Consider the following 26,580-nt stretch of genomic DNA (forward strand, 5'->3'; position numbering starts at 1 on the left):
AATAATGAAATGTTCAATATTAACATTGAGGCTAATAAATATAAATTGGCATACGGTAATAACGCCTCGTTGAATGGAACATTTTCTTCTCATAAAAAGTACCATTGCACGTACGTACATACTTAACTTATCGACACTTTTTAGCACCTCATGTGCGCATGCGCTATATGCGTACGCGTAATTCGCTGATTGATGATGTGATAGACGCCATGACCATGCCATATATATGTGATCGTGCGTTTTAACTTTTCAACTATTCAAAAAGAAGAGGAGCAAGGAGAAAAACTTAACCGTAACGCGAGACTGAGCCTGATCGAGGGGCTATATCAAATACGATAATCGATGCGAGAGTTTTATATTGGATTGACCACATCGCCATTTTCCATTCCGCTAACGTTAGTGTGGTCTCTGGACCTGCCCATGGCCCGGGCCTGATTTGGATCGATTCTAACGTTACTTAGAGACGTCAGGCTATGCCACCCTCTATTCGCTCTGGTGTGATCGGGAACAGGGTACGACTTCGGCAGCCCGAATGTGTGAAGTGGCGAGGTCACCGGGGCTAGACTGTCGGTGTCGCCACGTGTTGCTGTGACTGTGTCTGTCAGTTAGGCATAGGCCTAACGTTTTTTACTGCTTGCGACTTCGCGATCTACGGAAGACAGATTTTCCAACGTGGCGTGAACAAGAGTCAAAAGTAACAAGATAAGAATAAGATACTAACACCACTTAAGTTAGGCAGATAAGATTAAAAACATCTAGGCCCTAGGCCTAGATCTAAGGTAAGATAGACCCTAGGCCTAGTTTAGCCTTAGTTAGGCCTAGGTCCTAATGAAAAATAATGGCAGGAACTAAGTTTTCATTAGGAATATTAGGAGACCTAGGACCAGGCTCGGGTTCAACAGAGAATGCAGATGACAACTTAACTTTAGATTCGAGTTCCAATAAATCTAACTTTATGGAGGCAAATGTTAGGCAGGTTCTAGATTGGCTTGAAGACGATGGTTTACAGGAATGGATGCGATCTGAATCCGGGACGAGCAGCAGTTATAATACTGTAAAGCAGATTAGATATGCAGTATCATTGTTGAAGCAGTTCAGTAAACGAGTAAACAAAAAGCTTGATGATGATATCGACACAAAGTCTTTGGATGTTCTTCTGTCAAACTTCTACAAAGGTGCTCGTAGCAAAAAGGGGGGCTTCTATTCCACAAAGTCAATGAATGCAATTCGATATGGCCTGCAGCGCCACTTTCTAAAAACACGTGGCGTCAACATCATGAAGAGAGAAGAATTTCCTTCGTCTAACAGTATTTACAAGGCTGTGATTCGTAAGATAAGGAGAGTCCATGGAGACAAGGAATCTAGGCAATACTCCCAAATCACACCAGAGGACATGGGACGTATCCAGGCCATTTTAGATTTGAAGACCCCACAAGGATTGCAGTGGAAAGTATTTCTGGATACTGTACTTTACTTCGGTAGGAGTAGCATGAAGATCCTCCGCTTGGCAAGACACAGTGAGTTTGTCTTGCATCGGGAGGATAACAAACTCTACTACACGTTTCGAGACGATGACGTTAAAATGCACGCCATGCCTGGCAATCCTCGATGCCCTGTCCTGAACCTGAACAAGTACATCTCGAAACTCCATGTGGACTGTCCATTCTTGTGGCAGAGGCCCAAGATACAGACGATCCCCCAAGCCTGCCAAGGAGATCAATTGCAGGACCAATCTCCTTGGTACAGCACTTCACCCCTGGGGAAAAACACGTTAAATTCATTCATGCGGACAATCAGTGCAGCAGCATCTTGCAAGAAGATCTACACCACGCACTCATTGAGGATAAGCTTGACTGACGAGATACTGGAAGTGTTATCGGGAAGCTCAAACATCAATGAAGGCAACGCCATCACGGTTATCACACTTCCAACTCCGGCATCATCTGGGGATAGCATTGTTGCTGAGGTGAAAACAGCAACCACCACTAGGCCCAAACTCCCAATCTCTGCCACTACCAGTACTACTGCTCTCAAAGGCCCTTTGGTAAACATAGTTCAGGTAAATCCACCTCTTTCAATTCTTGGAATTACTTAGTTATGAATAAAAGAGACTTCCTTTTTTTAAGTTCATGATTTTCTAAGTATATTATCCATCAATGGATGACATTAAGTATCAACAATCATTTAAGGATTATAGCCCAACTTCTTCCGTTTGATCACAAAAGTTGAATATACATTGTATTCTGAGACAAGAACTAGGTTGCAATGATTAGCAACATTCAAACTTTGCATTGAGAACAGCTGTCTAGGAGGGAAGATGTACACACATGAATAAATAGAAATGGGTCTAGCTTGATATTTAAAAAAAAGTCAAAGATGTTGAATGTATGTTACTACTGTAAGCTCTCTCCACTGACTAAGTGAACCACCATTGTAAATTTTGGGTTTATTTGATAAAGAAGGGTTATCTTTTTCTCTTCTCTCAATGATCATTAAAACTTACTTTTTTATACAGCTTACACTTTGTATTTTCATTATTGTTTCTTTCCTTCATAGACTCCTAGACCTAGTTTGACTAGTTCCTCAAGTAACTTAGCAACCAATCCCATTCAGCAGGACAACAGGAAGACTTTGAAATCAAATACAAACATCGAGAAAGGTTTGACCCCCCACCCCCCTTTCTTGAAATGTGTAGCAGTATGGTCGGTAGTTAAATCAAAAGCTTCAATTTCTGTTTCGTCAGTTGTTCCGCTCAACTTTGTCTTCCTTCACTAGACCTCCAGTATGTGATGGCTAGCCGCCTGTGTTGGAGAAACGAAGAAAAGTATAAATGTTTGAAAACTCCTAAACAGACAGATTTCAGCTTTTTAGGTCAGTAATTCTCTGAAGAGAAGTTCAATCGAACCATGGATCTTAACAGATTGGTTATTTAAAGGTTGAAATAATAAGAAATGTACATAATTCATATATATTTAGTGCGGCTGCCCGAACAAGTCTCCAGGGGATGATACACTCTAGAATATATGGGATCTGCTATTTCTAGCTCTATTACCTGATCCTTTGTCTTTAAATGTGCAGACTTTATCAGACCTTTAGATGCAATTTCTTAATAGAAAATAATTTTTTTTTAGAAATTAATATTTAACTTTTCCTATCTTTATGACAGGAACAATGACAGATCTGAGCTGGACAGAAGTACCAAAATTCCTTGTACAATCTGCAGATGCATCCACTCAATGCAAGAAGCTTATAACCCTGAAGACAAGGAATGCATCCACTGCTACCACTCTGTCCACACCCACAGCACAACTACAGCAGCAAGCGATTGACCGATTTGATCATAACTCACCATCACACTCCAAAGACACCTCTGTAATACAAGTAGATGAACCAATGGATCAATGTGAATCTACTGAAGATATGTAAGTATTGAAGGATTTGGATTGATTAATCGCACATAAAGATTGATAACGCAGTTCATTACTAATATCAATGTAATCAATCATTCAAGTCGAGAACTATAAGCAATAGCTAAGCTGTGTGTTGCAAGTACGGTATTAGCCCTCGTGAAATTGTCCCCTGCTGGCCCATAGCCTAAAGCTATGAAAAATTAATTTATTATACTGTTGATTGATTGCACAAGATAAAATTGTTTAATAATGATAATGGTGATGTCTTGTTGAATGCACACACAGTCCAGAGACGCTCATTGTGCTAGCGCAGCAATAGTTCCTTTGGATATATATAAACAGTTACAAATGCAAATACTATGTAATTACACAGTAGATTGATTGCATGCAGTAATCAGTGCAATTTTTAGCTTGTAATCGCATAAGCAATGTATTGTAAGCCTTAAATTCTCCAACTGGGCCCATATTACAAAGCCTAGTAATTGATGAATTGCCCATGATAAATTTTTACACATTGGGTAATTAAACATACAGTAATGATCAATCATACAATCAACAATATGAGATTAGTTTCTTTGCTTTCTATTAATACATGACCCAAACTTTCAAGTTTGAAGGTATTAAACACATGATTCCATAGATATCTAGTTTTGTACTCTCAATTTTTTATGTACACCCCTCAAAGTTGTGATGTACATGTAATATGTTTTCACTTTTAAAAAAAGCCCTCACTTTGACATTTCATCATTTGTTCTCTTTAAAGTCTTGGTTATAGCATATTTTTTAATGATAAATTCACGAGAATCTGAACTATGAATACACAGGTGCAGTAATAAAGCAATCCCACATGTCCAGATTCAGAGTAATGATAACCCTATGAAAGTCTTCAAAAGAAATTTAGTTTTTAGAAAACTCCCAAAACTGTCGGTGCTCCTGGTCCAATATTGGTCAGGACGCTTATGAAATGCATGTGAGCCATATATTTGGGTTGATGTAATTTGGACAGTAAGTAAGTTCTCAGTTGAAGTAAATATCAATTGTACCAGGAATCTTATGAAGATATGAAAGTACTTTTTGAGTCTGTCATATGTGACTGGCTACCCCAAAGCCAACAATAAGTCGCCCAAAATGAATTTTAACATTTTTCTTGAGTTTGAACAAGCACATTCTATGCTATAAAACGATATATGATTTGTCAAACTTGATCAAAAATGACTTACCCATATACTCGATTGAATGCAGAGAAAATAAAGTGAGAGCTACAGAAAATAAAGGGAAAAAACAAGTTTGTGTTCACTGAAGCATGAAATGTGCTCATTGTGCAATTTCAATGAAAATTCCAGGCAGTCCTTAAAAATTGTATCAAAGAAACTCTTCTATCTTGTTTTCTATTCAACTTTACAACTTAAAAAAAAATTACAGTACAAAGATGAAGAAATACTTTGGACAAGCTAAGATTTGGATTTTGGCTTTTTGGCTTCCCTGGCGACTTATTGGTTTTGGGATGATATGATGATGGTGATAGTAAAGATGATGATGGTGATGACATATCTTGGTAATGAAATAGATTATATTGAATTTACAAAATAATACAAGCAACAATAAAAAGTTTACATATAATAAGAAAGCAAGAGTAGTATCACATTTGATCTTAATTGTGATCTTCTGAAGATGTGAATATACTTGCTATCATAATGATAGTAGCAATTTTCACTATTTCATATGTACCTATTGGTGCCTTTTCAACACTTAGGAAGAAATAAATGATAAAAGGCCTTGTCCTTGTCGAAAGCCCCGCATGTCGTTGAGCGAAAATTCTTTAAAAAACCCAAACAAGTTCACACATACATGCATTTACAAAGAATGTGTTATATAGCATCTCCATTTATTTGAATGAATGATAAAAGAGCGCTGTCAGTTAAATGCCTTGCTCACATGCATTAGTGAGCAAAAGCTCGCTATTGAAGAAAAGCAGTATTGCTCTTATAATTTTAAATGTGATCTTATGAAGATATGAAGGTATTCATTCTTAAAGAGAAGTTGACATGTATGATGATGATAGTAATGATAACAAAACTGAGTAATTATACTGTACATGTATAATTTGAATAGGAAACTAGACAGACAGTGCTTTCTCAGTGCTGTGACAGTAAAATTGTAAAAGGTAATTGTTATGATAGTGATAATAGTGCTTACCTGTATGTATGTATAATGCTTGTTTGAATTTCATGTTTGTCAAAAGCCGGACCTGCGGTATGATAATGAATTGAAATTTTTTCTCTTTTTGTTGCTTGACACCTTCATTTCTAATGGACACTTCTAAGCAGCAAATTCCTTTCCCTTTTGTTTTCTTAACACATTGAGTGATTCAAGTCCTGTGTTGGTGATGGTGTTGAAATTTGGATTGATTCCCCTACCTCCAAAACTTATTCAGAGTTTGCAAAACTGATCCAGATCACATTATTGACATCTCAACAACTTGTTAATGACTTTTCAGGACCATCTTCATTTTACGTTTTGGTGTTATAATCATGTGGAAATTGACCTAACACCAAAAGGTCAACCCCATACTTGAAATCGCCCACTGTATTTGCTTGTAAGGATGTAGACAATAAAACATCATTCGATTAATTTCAAATTTTAATAAACTTGTCAATATTTTTTCTTTCATATGTATATATTTGCCACTCTCCACCCAGGTGTGGTAAATGAGTTCCAAGTATGAAATAATTCCTTGAATGTTTGAGCTCCCAATCAAGGTAATCGTGCTGGAGCTGGGGTAATGATATTCAGTGCTTATAAAAATTTCATATCGTGTACTTTATTTCTATAATATTGCATATTGATCATTATTGTTGCTCTTTCTTGTACAATTTTAAGTATTTTTTTTAAGTTACTAAATCTGTTTGTTTATTTTAATTCTAGGAATATTCATCATGTGTCGACCGCTGAAGCAAGACCTAAACACAGTGTAACAGAAGCCAGTAAGGTAAGCTTGTAACATAGGGCCACCATCCTTCTATAAAGAGTTACGATAGATCAAATCAAATTCAATTGAATGGAAATCTGTCCATACCATGGTTTTTTCTACAGGAGATTTTCAGGAAATCTCCTTTAATAGTAAACAAAGAGAATCACACTGAATCTTCCAGAGAACGATGAATATGTACATTATGTCTAGAAAATATTTTGAACAGATTTGCCTTTTAGATGTTGCTGGCCATCCATAGTTGTGGCTGTTTGGATCAATTGCATCAGGGGTCCTGTTCATGAACAGAAAATATATTTAGAAAACCACTATTTCACTTTCAAATGAAAGAGAAATAATTTTATTCAAAAGCAAACTGAACAATTTTGAATAGATATTTGTCATTAAAAATGAATTTAGCTTTCCCACATCATTTCTCATTTGAAACTTCTCTTACAGGTTTATCTAACAGTATCTTTTTTGTAGAATAAAACATAGTTATGGAATTCAAAATTTTCATGTATCTCTAGAAAAATATACTTTTTAGTAGAATAGTGTTTAGATAAAAGACTTTGTTGTGAAATTTGAAGAAATTGTTTTTCAGTATGAGTTTTCAAATGCTAAAAGATTTAACTTCATATTATTTCCTAATCAAATTGCCTCTTATTCATTTTCTATGTATCTTGATTTAAATAATGTTTATTTAGTACAGCTTTTATTGCCAAATTGAATGATAGTGATCAACATAGACATAGAATAAATCTTTTTTTGAAATCTGACCTTTCAGGAAAGAGACCAAACCAACTCCAGTGTCATGAATAAAATCTTACAAGAGGTTATTGATAAAGAGTCTGAAGGATCAGACTACCAGACATTCTACATCAAGCAAGAGCCCCCTGATGACCAGGATGGCGATGATGATATAACAGCTGTGCAAAGGTCATCAGGTAATAATAATAATATAGGGTATAATTTATATTGCGCACATATCCACCTTGTAAGGTGCTCAAGGCGCTCCTATATTACCCGGCTAAGCTAGGCGTTCATAGCGCACACAGCTTCTTAAGGAATTACTTCCTACCGGTACCCATTTACCTCACCTGGGTTGAGTGCAGCACATTGTGGATCAGTTTCTTGCTGAAGGAAATTACACCATGGCTGGGATTCGAACCCACGAACCTCTGTTTCAAAGTCCGAAGACTAATCCACTAGGCCACAACGCTCCACCATAAGGACTAGTCTACAGTGGCATGTTGCAGAAGAGGTTGAATATACAGTTGTGCTCAAAGGTGAGTGAACCCCACCACAAAATACACTCCTTCATGCTGAGTGTTGAATCCAAAGATCCTGAGAAAGTTTGGTTAGCCCAGAGAAACAATCTTATATGATTGTTTGATCACCTGGCTTCACAATTTAATCTAAAACATAGCAGAACTTTAATTCTTTAAATATTCATATTCTGGTCGGGTTCACTAGCTTTAGAGCACCATTGTAAATACAAAGTTCTCCAAAGATCAACCACGAATCCCAAACAGAGGCTAATGATTGGATGATATTTAAAGGTCAAGTCCGCCTCAGAAAAATGTTGATTTGAATCAATAGAGAAAAATCAGACAAGCGCAATGCTAAAAAATATCAAAATTAGATGTAAAATAAGAAAGTTGTGACATTTCAAAGTTTCGCTTATTTTCAACAAAATAGTTATATGAACGAGCTAGTTACATCCAAATGAGAGAGTCGATGATGTCACTCACTCACTATTTCTTTTGTTTTTTATTGTTTGAATTATACAATATTTCAATTTTTACGAATTTGACGATTAGGACCTCCTTGCCTGAAGCACAAAATGTTAAAATAATGGAATTCCACGTGTTCAGGGAGGAATGAAACTTCATTTCACATGACAATGATGAGAAAATAAAAATATTTCATATTTCATATAATAAATAAAAAAGAAATAGTGAGTGAGTGATGTCATCAACTCTCTCATTTGGATGTAACTGGCTCGTTCATATAACTATTTTGTTGAAAATAAGCGAAACTTTAAAATGACATAACTTCCTTATTTTACATCTGATTTTGATGAAATTTTCAGTGTTATGCTTGTTGAATTTTTCTCTTTTTATTCAAATCAAGTTTTTGTTGGGGTGGACTTGTCCTTTAAGTACTATTTGATTGGTGAAGCATTGTTCAATTGGAACTCTTTACAACTGATGCTGAAGCTGAAGAATCTTTACCTTTGTCACTAGGTAAGAAGTACCATGGTCTAATAGAACAAGGGGCACATTGAAGAAGGAATTGTGTTTGAATACCAATCAAAAAATCAGGCATGCCAACCGTTCCCTTTTTAGAGAATTCCTCTTTTCTGCTATGAATACACCAATACTTTTTTGTATGATTTGTTAACTTTTTAAAAATTTCCTATCATGGAGTATGTACATGAGTGTATTATACACAGCACGTTACACTAGTGCCGGTTTGACAGTCCCAGACCGGTAGAAATCACTGTCAGGCCAGTAACTTGTTGCATGAAAAGAACAAGTAAATTCTTGCCTACGAGAGTCATTTCACATGTTTTTTCACAGATCTGACTACATTAGGCAGGCAATTGTTACGTTGAGACAAATTTTTAAAAATACTGTTTTTTGTCAAAAAAAAATACTTTTTTATCCTCAGAATAACTTTTTGTTGTAGAAGGTTGGAAGGTCTGAAAAATCAAGCACAAATCCCAAACGAAGGCTTATGATCGGGTAGTATTAAAGTAGTATTTGTTTGTTGGAGTATTGTTCAACTGCAACTGTTTCTACAACTACTAATAATTATACAGCAGCTCTGCCTCTGAACTTGGGACAGATTTTGTCTAAAAGAGCCTTTTGCAAAAAAAAAGGATTTAGTCGCAGATATAGGCCCCAATGAAGACTTACAACTCTTCTTAATTTCCTATAATTAAAGCTATCACAGAAACCTTGCTTTTAATTGACTGCTGAACAATGTTACTACGGTAGTTGCAATTTTGGAAAGTTACTTTTTAATTGCAAGGCTTTAGGAAAAGTTGTCTAGAAATAAAACTCAAAATCCAGCTGGGATTTTCTGATTAGATGAGAATAAAGTCTGAGAGGGACGTACTTTCATCTTTATATTTTGATGCCATTCAATGGGAATGAATTCATAATGAAACATTTTTTTAGGCAGATGATCTTGGGCCTATTAACCATTCTCTGACTGAAGATCATTTCTTCCTAGACCTAACAGTATTGTGTTTTAACAATCTTTCATCTTTTTAAATGCTTATATATAATCACAGAGCCCTGAGGTAGACCAGCTTTTAATGTTAATATTTTGCATATTTTTATCATGTATCTTGCCATCTGTAACTCATAACACATTTTCGTATTTTTACTTTGTATTTATTCCCTTTTTCTGTATCTCATAATGTCCTGTTACTACGTTTTTCGTACATTGTATGTATTTTAATGCTGATCAGGCCACTCTGTATAAATATTCGAGAATAAATAAATAAATAAATATTATGCGGAGCTAAACCTAACATAAAATCCTAAGCGATGGAGTAAAGTCTGGTGTATATTGAGAACAAATACCTAATTATAACACTTGTTACGTAACAACCATTATTCTATTCGTGAACTGATTGCACTCAGATGTGAGAGAACTGCATTGTTACCTGACGTTTATACTCTCTTGAAAGAATGCGGTATACTCAAAAGGAAAAGAGGTCGTCGTGGAGGAAAGCATATCCACAAAAAGATCCAAGTTAGAGTAACAAATGATCGTCCAGCAAAAAGGAAAAATGGAGATCAATTAAGACCTAAACAGATAATTCCAATCGAACGTGAAAAACCAAAGTCTGATCTGCCTTCAGTCTACATGACTAATACCCGATCACTAAATAACAAATTCGACGAATTCTATTTGGTGATAAAGGAATATGAAGTTGATGTAATTGCAGTTTGTGAGACTTGGTTCAATGATAATACACCAATTGAATCACTTGGCTTAGAAGGCTACAGCCTTCAGTCTAAAAACAGAACAGAACGTCGAGGAGGGGGTGTGGCACTCTATATAAGAGATAGTCTGAATTCATCTACAGTCGATTATCTCCCTGTTCCACCTGAGCATGAAGTAATATGGGCCCGGATACGTCCATGTCGTTTACCAAGATCAGTATCCTGTATATTTCTTGCCTGTGTGTACTCCCCTCCTAATAACCCAAACAGTGACTCTCTTGTCGAATATCTTCTATGTGCAGTAGACACCATTTTGTCTCGGCATCCTGATGCTGGAATAGTTGTCATGGGTGATTTCAATCGTTTAAACATTGTTCCACTCCAACAAGGTCATGGTTTAAAGCAAGTGGTCAATAAATCTACCTGTAATGACGCCATCCTAGACAAGATTATTACAAACCTAGACTCCTTCTATGCTCCCATAACTTTGCTCTCTCCTATCGGACGAAGTGACCACAATGGAGTCCTTTGGTCGCCAGATTCTAACCACCTAAAACTTCCAAATAAGACACAGCGAAAGGTCATTCGTCCAATGCGGGATTCTGATGTGAGACAATTTGGCCAGTGGATATCTAGCCATGATTGGTCCAATGTCCGTGATGCTGGAAATGTTGATGCTAAGTGCAATGAATTCTACTCAGATCTCAATGCAGCAATTGATATATTCTTCCCAGCTAAAACAATCCAAGTTCATTCGAGAGATAAGTTATGGGTTACCCCGAGAATCAAAGCACTAATCAAGAAGAGACAGGCTGCCTTTGCAAAAAGGTCTTCTGATTGGCACCGCCTTAGGAATAAAGTGCAAAGAGAAATACGGGAAGCCAAAAAGAAGTATTACAGAGACAGAGTTCAACGGTTAAAGAAGCAGAATCCTCGAGCTTGGTATCAGTTCATCAAGCTCCAGACGTCCACCTCTGCACCCAGTATCACGCTCGATATTCCTGGGTTAGAGCCTTCGGACCATCAAGGGATTGCTAACGCGATCAATGATCATTTCGTTAACATTTCCAGTGATATCCCAAGGCTTGATAGAGACTCTCTTCCAACATGCTTTCCATGCCGCCCACAAGACTTTCCTTCGGTCCAACCATGGAATATCTACAAGGACCTCAAGAAAGTTAAACCTGGAAAGAGTTGTGGACCAGACGGAATTTCCACCAAGCTTATCCAAGAGTTTGCCGTTGAACTTAGTGTACCAATTACATACATTGTCAATGCTTCGCTTCAAGAAGGGACAGTTCCACGTCAGTGGAAAAGGTCTATCGTTGTACCAATACCGAAGGAATCGCCTGCAAGCGAACTGACAAAGCTTCGCCCGATTTCCCTGACGGATCACTTCTCAAAGCTTGTCGAGCTGGTAGTTTATCGGTTGGCTTTCGGTGATATTGCTCATAACATTGACAGTCAACAGTTCGGAAGCAGAAGCAACATGTCAACAGCGCATTACCTTGTTAACCTCATGGAGTATGTTCATCGCAACGCGGACAAGCTTGGTAACATCACGACACTTGTGTTCACGGACTTCACCAAAGCGTTCGATCTTGTCCAACACAACGTGGCAATTGACAGACTGCATTGCATGGGTGTTCGTCCGTCGCTGATTCCCTGGATTTCTAGTTTTCTAAGTGATCGCCAGCAAGTAACGCGTTATTTAGACAAATTGTCTACCCCGGGGTCAGCAAATGCAGGTGTTCCGCAAGGGACTCGCCTAGGTCCACTTGTGTTCCTAGCGATGATAAATAGTGCTCTCCAAACATCAACAAATGTGGCACGATGGAAATACGTTGATGATATGACATTTGCAGATACTTGCAGTATAAGTGGAGAAAGTATGGTTTCGGATGCTTTAGAGTCGCTAACACAATGGTGTCAAGAGTCAAACATGCGATTGAATCCCATTAAATGTAAGGCCATGCGGGTTACCTTCTCCAAAATCCCACCTCAACCTCTAGTTCTTGAGATCAATGATGCCATTCTTCAAGATATAAGGGAGATAAAGCTGCTTGGTGTTACTATACAATGCAACTTGAAGTGGGATTCCCATGTGAGCGATATTGTGCGCCGAGCTTCCAGAAAACTGTACATCATTCGTGTGATGAAGAGATACCGGGCCCCAGTGGAGGACTTACTTACAATATTCACCTGCTATGTTCGCCCAAACGTGGGGTATTGCGTCCCGGTGTGGCATTCCTCTATCACTGCACAACAGAGTACCTCAATCGAACGGATTCAAAAGAGAGCATTGCGTCTCATCTATGGTGATCAGTATGTGACATACAAGAATGCTCTCCAACTATCCAAACTTGACACTCTTTATCACCGACGGGACGTGCTCTGCTTGAATTTTGCCAAGTCTCTCCTTATCAGGTTTCGCGACTGGTTACCTGAACTTCAGAGCACTCATAGATCCCTGAGACATAGTGATAAACTTAGAGAACCCAAATGCAGGACTGTACGGTATCGGAGTAGTGCCCTGCCATTTCTCGTCCGACTACTGAATAAGAATGGACTGTTTTAGCTTGGTCGGCTTAAATAAACCTGTTTATCATAGTCTATACATATGCAATGCCATGATTTAATTTGTAATATTTGCTAATTGATTTGTTTATGTGACATTAATTTTAGAGTAATTTTAATGATGTTTTACTTATTTCCCGCCAGTATATCTCTATTATTCAAATTTGGTTGTACACTAGGAAATGCTTCTGACCATAATCTTAATATTTTCACTGATTTAAGGATTGTTCATTATATTTGTGTTTAATAGATTACTTTTTTAATAGGTAATTACTTGAAATCAATAAACGTAAAACTTTAAAGAAACTGGCAGTATACTTAACGAATTATTAACACATACGCTGCCCACTTTTTTCATATTAAACTCATAATAGCACATGCATGAATCATATAGTTTTTTCCTTTATCATTTTATTTTTTCGTTATTTGAAGTATCTCTTGCGAATTTGTTTAATGTTTTCCGTTAATTTGTTAATAATTTCCGATTTTATTATAATTGAAAACTACAATGGCATACACACTATTCATTTCCTAGATACACAATTCACTTTAAGTTAATATTTCATTCTAGATTTCTACAACTCAATTAGTTTCAATATAATACTTTATCCGTGTCATTTATTTTGTATTTATCTGTTACTGTTCGAATATATTTTTTTATCATTATTACCTTGTAATACATCGCAATTCGGCCTTAGCCGCGATGATGTCTTGATTTTTAATAAACCATTTATCTATCTATCTATCATGGTAGCTGCCTGATTTACACTTGATAGACCCAAACTTGTTCTATTTGATGAGTATTAGCTTCATACAGTGATTAATATAAGAGCTTTCTATTTTCTTGATAGTTTTTCGAAGCTTGCTCTAAAATTGTTTGTGAAAAATTTTAGAAGTTCTTTCTCTACCTTATTTCTATTCTTTTTGGAGAAAGACAATTTACTTTTTTCTTATCTTTTCAGCTTGTACGCCACCAATGGATCCTACCAGTTGGAGGTCAGCCCAGCAGAGTAGTAGCCCGAGAGCCCCAATACAGAATAGAGGACAGCATGCTAAATCAAATGTAAATATACATGTGTTTCAAAGTGATGTGAAGGGGCAGTTTGTCTGTCTCTGTAAAATCCGATGCAATCCACAACATGAACATCTCTTGCTCCCTTCTAGGAAACTAAAATTTGTAACACACTTGTTATCTGGGGTTGGAAGATTTAATACTAACATTGATCATGCATCATACAAACCTGCCAACCGGTACGTTTTAGGCGTATTTAGTACGTTTTTGGAACCAAATACGGCAGTACGTTTTTCTTTTAAACATGTTTTTGTAATAAAAAAAAATTACAAGATCGTAATTTATTGAGAAAAATCATCTCTATGTGTCTCAATTTCATAAAAATCACACAAATATGGTTATTAGATCAATGTAATTTCAGGTAACTGAGGGTTTTTTTTTTCAATCATTTTGTTAAAACCAGGGTGAGATATACACATGTTTAAATGTTTTTTTTTTTTCATCTGCAAGAGCAGTGTGCATTTTAGCTTGCATGCGGCTGAGCGAATGCGCCACCCATTTTATTATGAAATATACACTTTATTGGGGAAAAATACACTTTTCTATCACAGAATACAATTTTTCATTCCCTGAGGTTGGCAGGTCTGATCATAGAGCACTCCTACAATTAACGGCCTGCATCAATGACAATAGTGGCGGGGTTTTATATACTTAGGCCCGTATTCTGAAGTCAGGTTTAACTTAAACTCAGGTTTAAAGTTGTGGTTTAGGTATGGGAAGCCAAAAATATCAACATTTTTATTAAGTTGTTATTTCTTATGTTTACTGTGCTCTTTCCTGATTCTTCGATTGTGAAGACAATCATCTATTTATACTTCCTACACAATTATGAATGATTTGAGAGCCGAATGAGCTGAAATTATGATATCTCTACTGTTAGTGATTATGTAACAATTGGCTGTCCATACTTAAACCACAACTTTAACCCTGAGTTTAAGTTAAACCCGACTTCAGAATACGGGCCTTAGTGTACAAACAGTTGGCCCATTTGTCAGATAGTCTAATATCACAAGCGCTTGAACCCATTAGGTCTATTATCGATTTAGTCTAAATGCTGTTCTACACTACAATTATTCTACGTATAGTTCTCATTTAGTCTAATGCCTATGAGGATATAACTTATACTTCGTCAACTAGTTATTTTGCGCTTGTCAAAGGAAAATTTGATCTGTAAACAGTTCATCTATTCAAGTAAACTGAATTGTAAGATATCAGTATATTAGATTGAATATATGGATATTAGATAGAATGGTAAATGGACGGAATGGCAGTTAGACCAAATGGTTCGTAGATGAGCAAGTAGTAGACCATGTGGGATGAGACCAAGTGATAAGTATACCACGCAAAGTAATAATAATAATAGGCATTTATATAGCACCATCTATCTAGAAATATTCTATTGCAAGGTGCGTTGTTATCATTATTACCCTGGCTTTAGCTTGAGCTGCCTTTCAGCGCTCATCCATTCAAGGAATTATTCCTGCCATTCACCTCACCTGTGTTGAGTGCAACACAATGTGGATGAATTTCTTGCTGAAGGAAATTACGCAAGGGCTGGGATTCGATCCCACGACCCTCTGTTTCAGAGTAAGGAAGACTAATCCACTGGGCCACCACGCTCCATCTGTTAAGTAAGAGGTCAGAGAGTGTTCTTACAGTTCATATCTGTCTTGGAAAGCTAAGACTTTGTCCATTTATTGAGAAAATCATGGAAAGTGGGATCTTGCGACCAACACCAACAAACATGGTACATGTACTTCTAATCTTCCACTCGCTGAATGAAACCTTCAATTACATAAAGAAAATATTCTCAACATTTTCCTCTTTGTTCTCTCTCCTGCAGAAGATCTACAAACTGAAATTCCACGTGACTCAGGGAATAACCAAGGTGGTTTATGCCATTGACTCACCCAATGAAATTGTCAAGGGTGCCACCCTGAAGAAGGCCATATGTTCAAAGATCCAACATCCGATGAACTCCCTTCTGCTGCAGTACTATGACGGATGCTGGCAAGAGTGGATCGACGTTGAACCTTCTATGGCCTTGAGAGGAGGGACGCGGCTAAGGGTTACCCAGAAAAGTCGTAGCGGGGCAGAGCTGCGCCATCAGATCCTGAATGCAAGCGGGCGGAACAAACACACACTCAAGTACCATGTGACCTTGGAAAACTCAAAGCAGTTGCTGACCATGGGTTCGTCTGAGGATACTGTTTCTGGTGCTGCAATCAAGGAGGCAGTCTGTAGCATGCTGCATAACATGAGGGAGGAAGTCCTGATCCAGTATTTTGACAATGATTGGCAAGAGTGGATCAATGTTGGATCATCTACGATGCTGAAAGGAAGGATGTACCTCAAAATCCTTCAAGCAAGTCGCAGTTCACCATTTAACTCGTATGCTCTGTCCATTCTGTAAAGCAATTGAGTACTTAACATGGATTCATCAAAGACTTCTGTGCTGAAGTATTCAGACAATGATCGGCATGAGTAGATCAATATTTGTACTTCTAAGATGCTGAAAGAAGAATGTATCTTAAATTCCTTTACACAAGTCCAAAATGAAGTACTTGCCATTGACTCACCAGTGACTACTGCATCCGTTGATGAAATCAAGGAAAACATCTGTAGCATGTTTGATGGTTAGTGGACTCCTACAGTGTTTTGAAAACCATGACAAGAGTAGATCAGTGTCCGTCCTACGCTGCTGAAAGGAAGGATGTACCATCAAATCCCTCAAGTTGCAGTTCACCATTTAACTCATAAACTATGCATTCTGTAAAGCAAGTTCTTACCGTGGATTTACTAGAGGCTGCTTCATCTGGAGTTGCAATCGAGGAAAGGATCTGTACTATGGTAATGGTAGATGGAGTACTACTACAGTGCAGTGTTTTTTAAAAAGGTGGCAAGAGTGGATCGTCTTCAGACCACATACAATGCTCAGGCTGTACCTTCAAGACCTTCAAAGAAGTTGTTGGTCACCATTTAACTTATAAATTATATGAATTCTTTAAAAGCCAGTACTTTCATTGGATGCACCAGATACTACTGTAGTTGGTGATGCAATTGAGGAAGCATCGTGTAGCATGATTGCTGTTTTTATAAAGTTTGGTGCACAGCAAAAAAGTATGGTGTTGATTGGTGTACATAGAGGACACCCAGTCATTTTACTCCAGTGTTAATTTCTTGCTGGTATTAGTTCTATCAACACATAGAATAGTTAATAGTTTCCTTTCAGACTGTTTGGTGTTATGTTCAATCTCTATGGTGCAATTTTAACACCTCGGGGTGTAGTCCTCTAGAGACACCAACTTGGTTTCAGTTTTAACACCCTAGATTTTACACTCTACTAATTGGTTAGTGTGAGATAGATTTAGGGTGACAATGGGAAGAATGAACATTGGGTTCCCCCCAAACAAGTTGTAAGCTACAATTTAACTTTAATTTCTTATTTTTACACCAGAAGTTCAGTGTTTGAAAGATGACTTGATGTTATTGTTGCAGTATTCATCTACATGAATGCAGCATTTGCCATTTTAAGTAATTTCAGTCTCATAGATATTCTTACTGACTTCATGTATTTCATTGTTGTACTATACTTACAATTTTTTTTCTTGGGGGTTGTAAGCAATTGTAAATTTTCTTGTGTTTATGCTGCAAATCTCTCAACAAAGTAACTGAAGAAATTATTCTTTTCATTGGAGATTGGAGTTGTCATTTTGCATTCATTAATTTGTATATGAAGAAGCTAAGTTAAAGTGGAATATTTTTGTTGTTTGGGTAATTTGAGAATGTTGTAAACAATTCTTGATTTCTGATCCAATCAAGTTAAAATCACGTTCAACTGAAACGCAAATTTGTCATTAAGTTTGATAAAATTTCGCCATTATTGACTTTCAAGTTTATTGCACTAAAGTGCAAAAATATGTATTTTAAGATCTACAGAAAATTGCGTATTCCACTTCAGGGAATATGTTTGTCAATTGTACTACACTGTTAAAAACCCTGATTTTACAGGAAAAAAAAATTTGCAGAAAGTAATAACAGAATCATTCTGTAAATTCATAAAACATGAATTTTTCTGCAATTTAACAGAACATGTCTGTTTAAAAAGAGGAAAAGGGTGTTTTATTAAGGAAATTTGTAAGGTTCCCTAACCAAATACCAATTTCCTGTAATTTTACAAGATAATAAAATAAGATTACGCAATCTGGTAAGATTACAGGTGTTCTTGAGACTCTGCTGCGGGAACTTCTTTTATTTCAAGGATAAATTTTCTAACAGTGTAGTTTCAAAATAAACAAAATGGAAAATAAGCTGTTGTATTTTAATGTTTGTCCATATTATCATATGACTCGCAACTATTCTCATCTCCTTTTGGTCATCATTCAAATTGCAAGAATATACATAAAGAGATAAATGATTACAGTGAAAGTTTTAGGGAATACCTACCACAGATTTGTGATGATAAATTAAGGTTCATTATAAGGTGCCTTTCATTTTTTTCCTGTGTCCTAATTCATGAGGATTCTTATTGATGACGTTATCGGCCATTCATTGAAAGCATCGGAGATCAATATCCTTGATTTTGATTTGCTGATTAAGTTTCATAAGTTTGCAAATTGTACTTTATGAAATACTGTAGGAAAATGTGTCAATAACTTGCATTACCCTGCCACACTGCATTCCAAAAACTGCTCTTTTTAACAATATTTTTTATAATATACCTTTTTTAAATTTTCAAGTAAATAACTTTCAATGAAAAATACCGAAATTGCATTGTGTCCTATTCTATTGCAGAATGTTGAAGATAGCATTTTCCACCCCAAAATAAGTAAGAGGTTGCATCCATGCATGTATACTATCCGTTGATAGGTGAGCGAATTACATAGAAACACCCAATACAGTTGGGTCCTTGGTCCTCTGATACAAAGGCTAATGATCAATCGTACACTTGATTTTCAGGATTAATTGTAGGGGAAGGCGGGGTAAGTTGTGACAGTTTTTGCTTTTTGCATGTTAGAATTGATATGATTAATAATCTTGTCGAAATAAGTACCTTGCCTTGAAATTTAATGCTTCTGAAATATTTTCCACCTATATATAACTTTCTATCCCCACACTGAAAGTCATCGTGACCTTTGAAAAAAACGATGTCAAATGGCTCAACTTGCCCCATATATGGGGTAAGTTTGAGCCACCTTCTGGGGTAAGTTGAGCCACAAAAACTATGTACAAAATGTATGAGGGGAGAACCAGCATGTCAATTTTTTGTTTAAAGTCTTTTCACTTGCTAATTCTCTATAAATACTAACATCATTTAAAAGGAAAAGAGCAGTCATGTAAATTTGCTCCTTTCAGCCTGCATTTCAATCGATTTTTATGGTTTGTTTGTTTTTTAAGATACATTACCATAGGAATTACCATGGCTGATAATTTTGTATCCACACATTTAATATGCATCCATCATATAAAAGACTATGACAAGAATGAAGATCCATACCTGGACTAATAATGTTGTTATCATGTCTTTATTATATTTAAAGACATGTGTGTTTATAAAGCACTTATCTATTTCACACTCTTTTTTACTTTTTTGGCTGAAATTCATATTTTTCCCTCTAAAAAACTACTTTTTGTTTCAAAGTTGGAAACAATGTGGTGGGGTTAGGGGTTATGCTATGGGTCATCAATACATGACACCACCACAATGTCTGACTCATTCATTATTGGCCTGGGGCTGGTGGCTCAACTTGCCCCTATGCTCAACTTACCCCGCCTTCCCCTACTCTGTAAACGATACAATCCATCTTTAAATCTTTCTTTTGTAAACAGTTCACACCAAACGGTAACTACATGTACATCTGGTAAAAAAACAAAATAGTTGTTCAATTATTTGGTTACGTGTAGTGATTTGTATATCTAAATTTTATTCTGTGCAAGTGCCAGCCATGGCACTTTGTAGATTTCTTACTCAAGCACAATGTTTTATATTCATTATATTCAATAATTCAATGATAAAAAAATGTTTGTATTTTCTGGAATTTCATTTCTAACTACTGTATTGAATGGCTGTTTAATGGACAAAAAGTGCTAACTTTCATATTGCCATGTTTGTTACTATAAGAAAGGAATTATTTAGTGTTCATTTTTATCTCGTTTTATTCTGTGACATTTGGTGTTGGATTGTAGAAATTATATTTCATATTTGTCATAATATGTGTAGGTTGTGGGAGTTTCATTACGTTTTGCGTAAGGGAGAAATGAGAGAGAGGACACGAAAGAGGGCAGAGAAGCAAGAGAGGAGAGAAAGAAAAAGAAAGAGAGAGAGAGAAAGAAAGAAAGGAAGAGAGAGAGAGAGAAAGAAAGGAAGAAAGAAAGAAAGAAAGAGAGAGAGAAAGAAAGGAAGGAAGGAAGAAAGAAAACAAAAAAGAAAGAAAAAAAGGGAAAGAAAGAGGAAAATGCGAAAGAAATAAATAGGGAGAAAAGGAAAGAAATGAGGATGAAAAGAGCCGAGAGATAGAAGCGAAAAAAAATAAAGTAGGAAAAATGAGACAGAAAGAAAGGAAACACTAAGAAAGAGACAAAAGGACGAGAAGAAAAAAAAATTAAAAAAGGAAAGAAAAGAGGGTAAAGAAAGTGAAATAATTAGAAATGAGAGGGTAGAATGAGAGCCAGAAAAGAAAGAAACGAGGGAAATAGGAAAAGCGCAGGAGAATGTCTATATTCCGCAACAATCGAAGACCATGAAAAAAAGGGACGATTGATTATCGTTTAATGAAAGCTAAATATGAATCGGAATATATCGAAGGGAAAGAAAGAAAAAGATGGCCGAGCGCTAATGTCCATAGATCATCTACTATACATAAATGCTTTGCATCATGTAATTACCCCTCTTCGTTGTAGCTAGCGCAAATCCTATTTTTCATCTCTCATCACTTCGGTCAATCCCACCCCCCCCCCCCCCTCCTTTCATAAGGGTGAACACTTCAAAAAAAACATCGTATTTTTGGGGCAGTGTCCGACCATCATTATACACTATAGATCAATAGTCCGGGTACAACTGATATGTCTCAATTCTTTAAATCGCAATGGGGGCGGGGAGGGGAGGTAATCCAAAAATAGAATAAATATATCAATTTGACCGATGTAGAACTCGATCTTACTCCAAATTTAATTTCGGATTGTCACCCCCGTCACAATCTTATTGAATGATTTCCAATATTGGAGAACAGAATTCGAGAAATGGCCGAGTCCTACTCAAATACGCCTAGAAAATAGTCAAATGTGATTAACATAACAGTAGCAAAAAACTGACTGTTTTATTTAGCAGTTTTTTTTTTCTTCCGAGAGAGTAATCACTATCTTAATCTACATCCTCATCTTGGTCATCTTTATCATCACCATCATGACCAAAACGTTTGTAAATTTGCGGTCAACATATCGTAGTTTGTATTGCACTAATATGACGGTTCCAATGAATTCTAAAATCCCTAACATGCGTCACAAATGATCGTGGTGAGGAACTTTTAATAAACTCCAATTATCAAATCGTTACATTTCAGAATTCATCTAAATCAAAGTAAATATACACACTCGTGATACTAAGATTTAGTAAAATTTAATACTTAATCTTTATCAATAATAAATTTAAAAATAAATACTTAAACGAGACTGGATATGGTGGTTCAGTGGTAGGACACCCGCCTTATGAACGGGTGATCGTAGGTTCAAAACTCATCCTTTCAAACCTTCGGAGAAGGGAACAAATAACGTGATGGTGAGCATACTTGTTATAAGAGCTGAGTGGCTGCAGTGTGTAAATAAAGGTTATTAGTCGTACACGAATAATAGTTATAGCTCTATTGTTAAAAGGATACTCGAGGTTGAAAGTAATATGATTTGAACAGATATGGGGAAAATATAACAAACAAAATACCGAATATCTCATCTAAATCGGGCAAGGAATAACAAATTTATAATACATTTAAAATTTGCATTATATCAGTGAAACAGTTTTATGCCCCTCTTGACTTGATTTTTTTTTATTTGATCTATTTTTTTCAGATTCCGCAAAGAACATACATCTTTAGCAAATGAGAAAATAATGACAATTACATTCACCCATTTGCAAAGGAATATAGAATCACATGAAATATAAAAAACCTATTTAAAAGCATAGGTTCCAAAAATTCTTCATGAATATTCAATGAGAAAACTAATGATGTCATACCCCCACAGTGCCCCCCGCACTTTCTGAAGCGGTGAAAAAGGTGTCCTTTTTACGCAAGAAAATTCCCCCTCACGAACGTGTAATGTGTGTGCCCCTTTCATCGGAAGAGTACCCGTTTTAGGTGTTACCAAGTGCCCTATCTCGTATAATTGTTATTTTCCCCAAAAAAAGCCCCCTCAGTGGACGTGTTCTGTGCCCTTTTCACCTGAGAAGGACCGGTTTTATGTGTTAGCAAGTGCCATATCTCGCATCAGTGTCAAATGTAAACAAAAAATCCCCCCTCACGAACGTGTTCTATGCCACATTACCTGAAAAGGACCCGTTTTTTTTGTCTGAGCAATTGGTCCCTTGCCTTCTTTATACGCGCCCTTTCTCGTATCAGTGTCCCTTTTTACCTATAAGAAAAGTGCCCCCACGAATGTGTTCTATGCCCCTTTCACCCGAGAAGGACCCGTTTATGTGTTAATGAGTGTCCCTTTGCCTTCTCATAGGTGCCTGTTCTTCATGATTGCAAATAAGTTGTCCTGAAAACGACTTTTTTCGTGCCCGAGGAGCGCCCGGCTTCTTAATTAAGCGCCGTTCTGCTTCCTTCTGCAAGTGCATAATGAATGCAAACTTTTGAAAATAATTCTACGTGCCTGGGTGAAACCGAAAAAAATAACAGTATGGGGTTCAGAATAATATCATGCCCCCCCTCTCCACGCTTCGCGCGATACTTCCGAAACGAAAAAAGATATCGCCGTAAAATTTTATGACTCTTTTTTTTTTCAAGTCTCGCGCAACTTTTGAGACCAAATGTAACTTTTTACGAGACGTTGTCATGCCGAAAATGGCTCATATTTATACTTAGGTGTACAAATTCTGTGGGAGATGAAATTCATAAAAGGGTGATTATTTTTCATTCTAATTGTTTTGCTTAATTAATTTAGGGTTTAATTTAGTTGTTAAATGGTCTGTAATAATTTCTATTAAAAAACAATGAAAAACTAAAGATAAAAAACAAAGAAATACATAAGAAATTAAAAAGACAAAGAAATACGTAAGGATTCACTTTCGCAATTTTTCTTTGTGAAAACCTTTAGATTAGATTTTAAAAATGACATCTGGAAAAAAAGAAGAACATTTGAAGTGAAATCATAATTTTTATGTTAAATATGCAAATTTTTTTTTTCATAAATAAATTTGCATAAAATATTCATGATAAATAAAATAATAAATAATAAAAAATATGAAAAATAATAAAAATAATCATTTAAAGAATTGTTTTTGTACTGGTTTTTAATTTATATGTAAGAGGGTACGCGCCGAATTTCGGCGCGATCGCGCGAACGGCGGCCTAAATCAGAAGGGGGGCTTTTCATACCCCCCCACCCGTCCTCAATACATCTCAAATGGCCCATGTTTTCAGGAGTCGTGTGAGTGGGGTAGGTAGGTCGTTTTTTCTGTGTTTTAATGTCATAGCCGTATGCAGCAGGGGGGGTGGAGGGGCAGCCCCCCCCCCCAAAAAAAAAATGAAAACTCACATTGTTTTACTTCAGATTTTCACAAAAGTCACAAAAAGTATGCACAAAATTCATCAATTTCACTTAACAAAATGCAAAACCGCCTCAATGATAAGCTCGGTCACTTCTCTCATTCGCTGTTGAGTTTTTTTCTAAAAAGTTTACACATGCTGCCCCTACCAGGAAAAAAAATTCTGCATATGGCCATGTTAAAGGATAGTGCCCTTTTCAAAAGAAAAGGAACCCATTTCCCCTGTGCCCCCCTCCCTCTTTCCGCTCCGCCGCCCCTGGGTGAACCTTTCCTTGGAATGAAGCAACTATATAATTATTTTGGGGTAACGCAATATTTTGACCCGTTATTCATTCGTGCGTAACTTACGTACAGCTTTATGAAATGGAGCCCTGCTGTAAGAAAAAAAAATACTTGCACAGTGAGTGAAAAAACGAAACACTCTTCCGTGATAGTAACAGGATTTTTATTATCATTATGATTATATAAATACACTACATGATCATGATAATACGTTAAAGGTAGTTTACATAAGTTGTATGCTTTTCGAATCATTATTTTTCAGGATATCTATCGTACTCTGCCAACTCACGAACGATGAAACAAGATACATTTTTGGTTCTTAGTAGTACTCTTTAAATGTAAAGAAGCTAATCTGGTCCCTAATTACACTCTTATCAGAGTCAGATGAGGGACCAGTCCAGATGGAATGAGATTTCAAACGTTCAAGGGTGAATTTTTACCTTATTTAGAGTGAAAGTGTGCATCTTTTTAACACTCTCACTCCAAAAAAGGGTAAGAATTCACTCTTGAAATATTGAAATTTCATACAGTCAGGACTGAACCCTAATCTCACTTTGAGAGGGGTGTGATAATTAGGTACCAGATTAGCTCCTTTGAAGAGTAGTGATAATCAGAATGCACCTTTCGGCCTACAAGATTATTTAGGACAGTCATCTCATTCGATTAATTCGGGGGTGGGGTGAGTTTACACTTTCTGCAGCTTATACGACCAAAGCTTGAAATGTTCTTTGATTATCAAGATTAACTGTCAGATTTATTTTTTATTTAATTTTCAACAAAATATAAAAATCAAATAAATACAATCATAACAAGTCAATATCATAAAAAATATACCAAGATCATTAAATCAACTTGAAAAAAACATGTCATAAGAAAGTTACATACAAAAATAATCACGTGTAAAGGATTTGTGATTTATAATTTGTGAAAATGAAGGATCCCACTGAAAAGATCAAAGGCATTTTTCGAGAGGGATGCTCCTTCCTTCAGTAGAGCCCGTGTTCGACGATAATTAGAAAAGAGTTGAAAAGAGGATTGAAAACAGTAGGCTTGTTTTTTAAAACGAAAGATTGTCATACTAAATAAATACACTTTTTGGAATTCAAATAGGACAATTTTATATGAAAAGGGCCTTTTACCAAAAGAAGAGACAGAAAAAAAAACTATCTTGACCAAAACGAAGACAGGATTATTTTGAGAAGAAAATATGGACCTTCAGCCCCTGCGTAACCCCCCCCCCCCACCCATTATAAACACGTAAATTAAATCCATTATTTTCGATTGTAAACAAAATGCTATACAAATTACATTTTTTAACTTTATTGCTTTTGTTTGTACTTTCTTCTGATGAATATATCATTTGAAAGCGAGAAGACAATCAATAAGACATTTATATAGAGATAGAGGTTTGTCTATAAAAATTGTATTATACATCTCACACAAAATTATTATTCATGCAAACTTATTGGTGTATTCAATATGAACAATAAGAGCTTGCATAGCGTACAGTATGAATTAATCTAGCATTCAGACAAGGCCAATGTCTGAAATGACTTGTGTAATCACAACCGACGAGTAAGAAAAGACTGGTCGTTCAAAAAAGGGGAGGGAAGATGAGTGGATTGGCGCTGGTTAGAGATTGGGAGACATGTGCCCTCTATGTTAGCTTTGGGAAAGGGCACTTCCAAACAACAAGGTCCAAACTGGACTACTCGATCTCGCGCTCACAAGGGTTACGCCAGCTCTCTTTTTTCGACCGCTAGTCTCGTTTAAGTCACTACTTGGCGAATAATAAAGTCATGGCACGAGGACTTGTCAAATGGCTATAATTACCCCTGCAGACAGGAGCGACGCCAGGGTAGTTTGGTAGCACACTAGGGCAATCTAAAAATGATTTTAGCTTTCCCTCAATGAACGAATGAAATACATTTACCCGGCCGGCCCATCACTCTATTTTTAATAGTTTCATTTATTTTGCTTTCTTCATTTCATATCTATGATATGATTTATTCATTTATGTATATATTTCCTTTCACAAACTACCAACAATACGGATCTGAATGTAACACAAGTATGCCGCCCATAGCAAAGTAGTAGTATAATAAAGTAGTATAATATAGGGCTCATAATATTTTTTTTCTTCAAAATGATACTGAATGAATTTTCTTTTTCCATCCGCCTTTTCGTTTATATATTGGAGCCCCCCCCCCAAAAAAAAAAAAAAAAAAAACCGCCACTGGAAAAATATTAATAGAGTGTGACGTCACTGCCATGACAACGGATCGGCTGGTTCTAAACAGAGTCGCAGCTGACGATCGTCTATACATATTTGTATTTGCAATACAAGCGATGAAATAGACCAGTTCGTAGTTACTTCATGGACAATTTTGTTCAAATGACCTTTCATTTCTTTCATTATGATAGGCAGATTTCAAAGCAAGATATTACGTAAGCTTGCCTTACATAGCAGGATGAAGAAATTGAATAGACCAGGTGACTAGAATAGCACACCAATGAACACTTTATGAAGGTATTTGTTGCATTCC

General features: G+C 36.4%; 1 protein-coding gene across 1 annotated transcript; it reads left to right on the top strand.

Annotated features, from left to right (window-relative positions):
- The first annotated feature begins 879 nt into the window (after positions 1-879).
- On the top strand, positions 880-16,753 carry LOC121430125. Its single transcript, XM_041627404.1, has 7 exons — positions 880-2,059; positions 2,557-2,659; positions 3,167-3,422; positions 6,336-6,399; positions 7,166-7,325; positions 13,883-13,983; positions 15,836-16,753. The coding sequence occupies exons 1-7, from the start codon at positions 956-958 to the stop codon at positions 16,403-16,405; spliced, it is 2,358 nt and encodes a 785-aa protein (XP_041483338.1). The 5' UTR covers positions 880-955; the 3' UTR covers positions 16,406-16,753.
- The last annotated feature ends 9,827 nt before the right edge of the window (positions 16,754-26,580 follow it).

Source organism: Lytechinus variegatus, chromosome 16, assembly GCF_018143015.1.
Source record: "Lytechinus variegatus isolate NC3 chromosome 16, Lvar_3.0, whole genome shotgun sequence".
Taxonomy (NCBI): Eukaryota; Metazoa; Echinodermata; class Echinoidea; order Temnopleuroida; family Toxopneustidae; genus Lytechinus; species Lytechinus variegatus.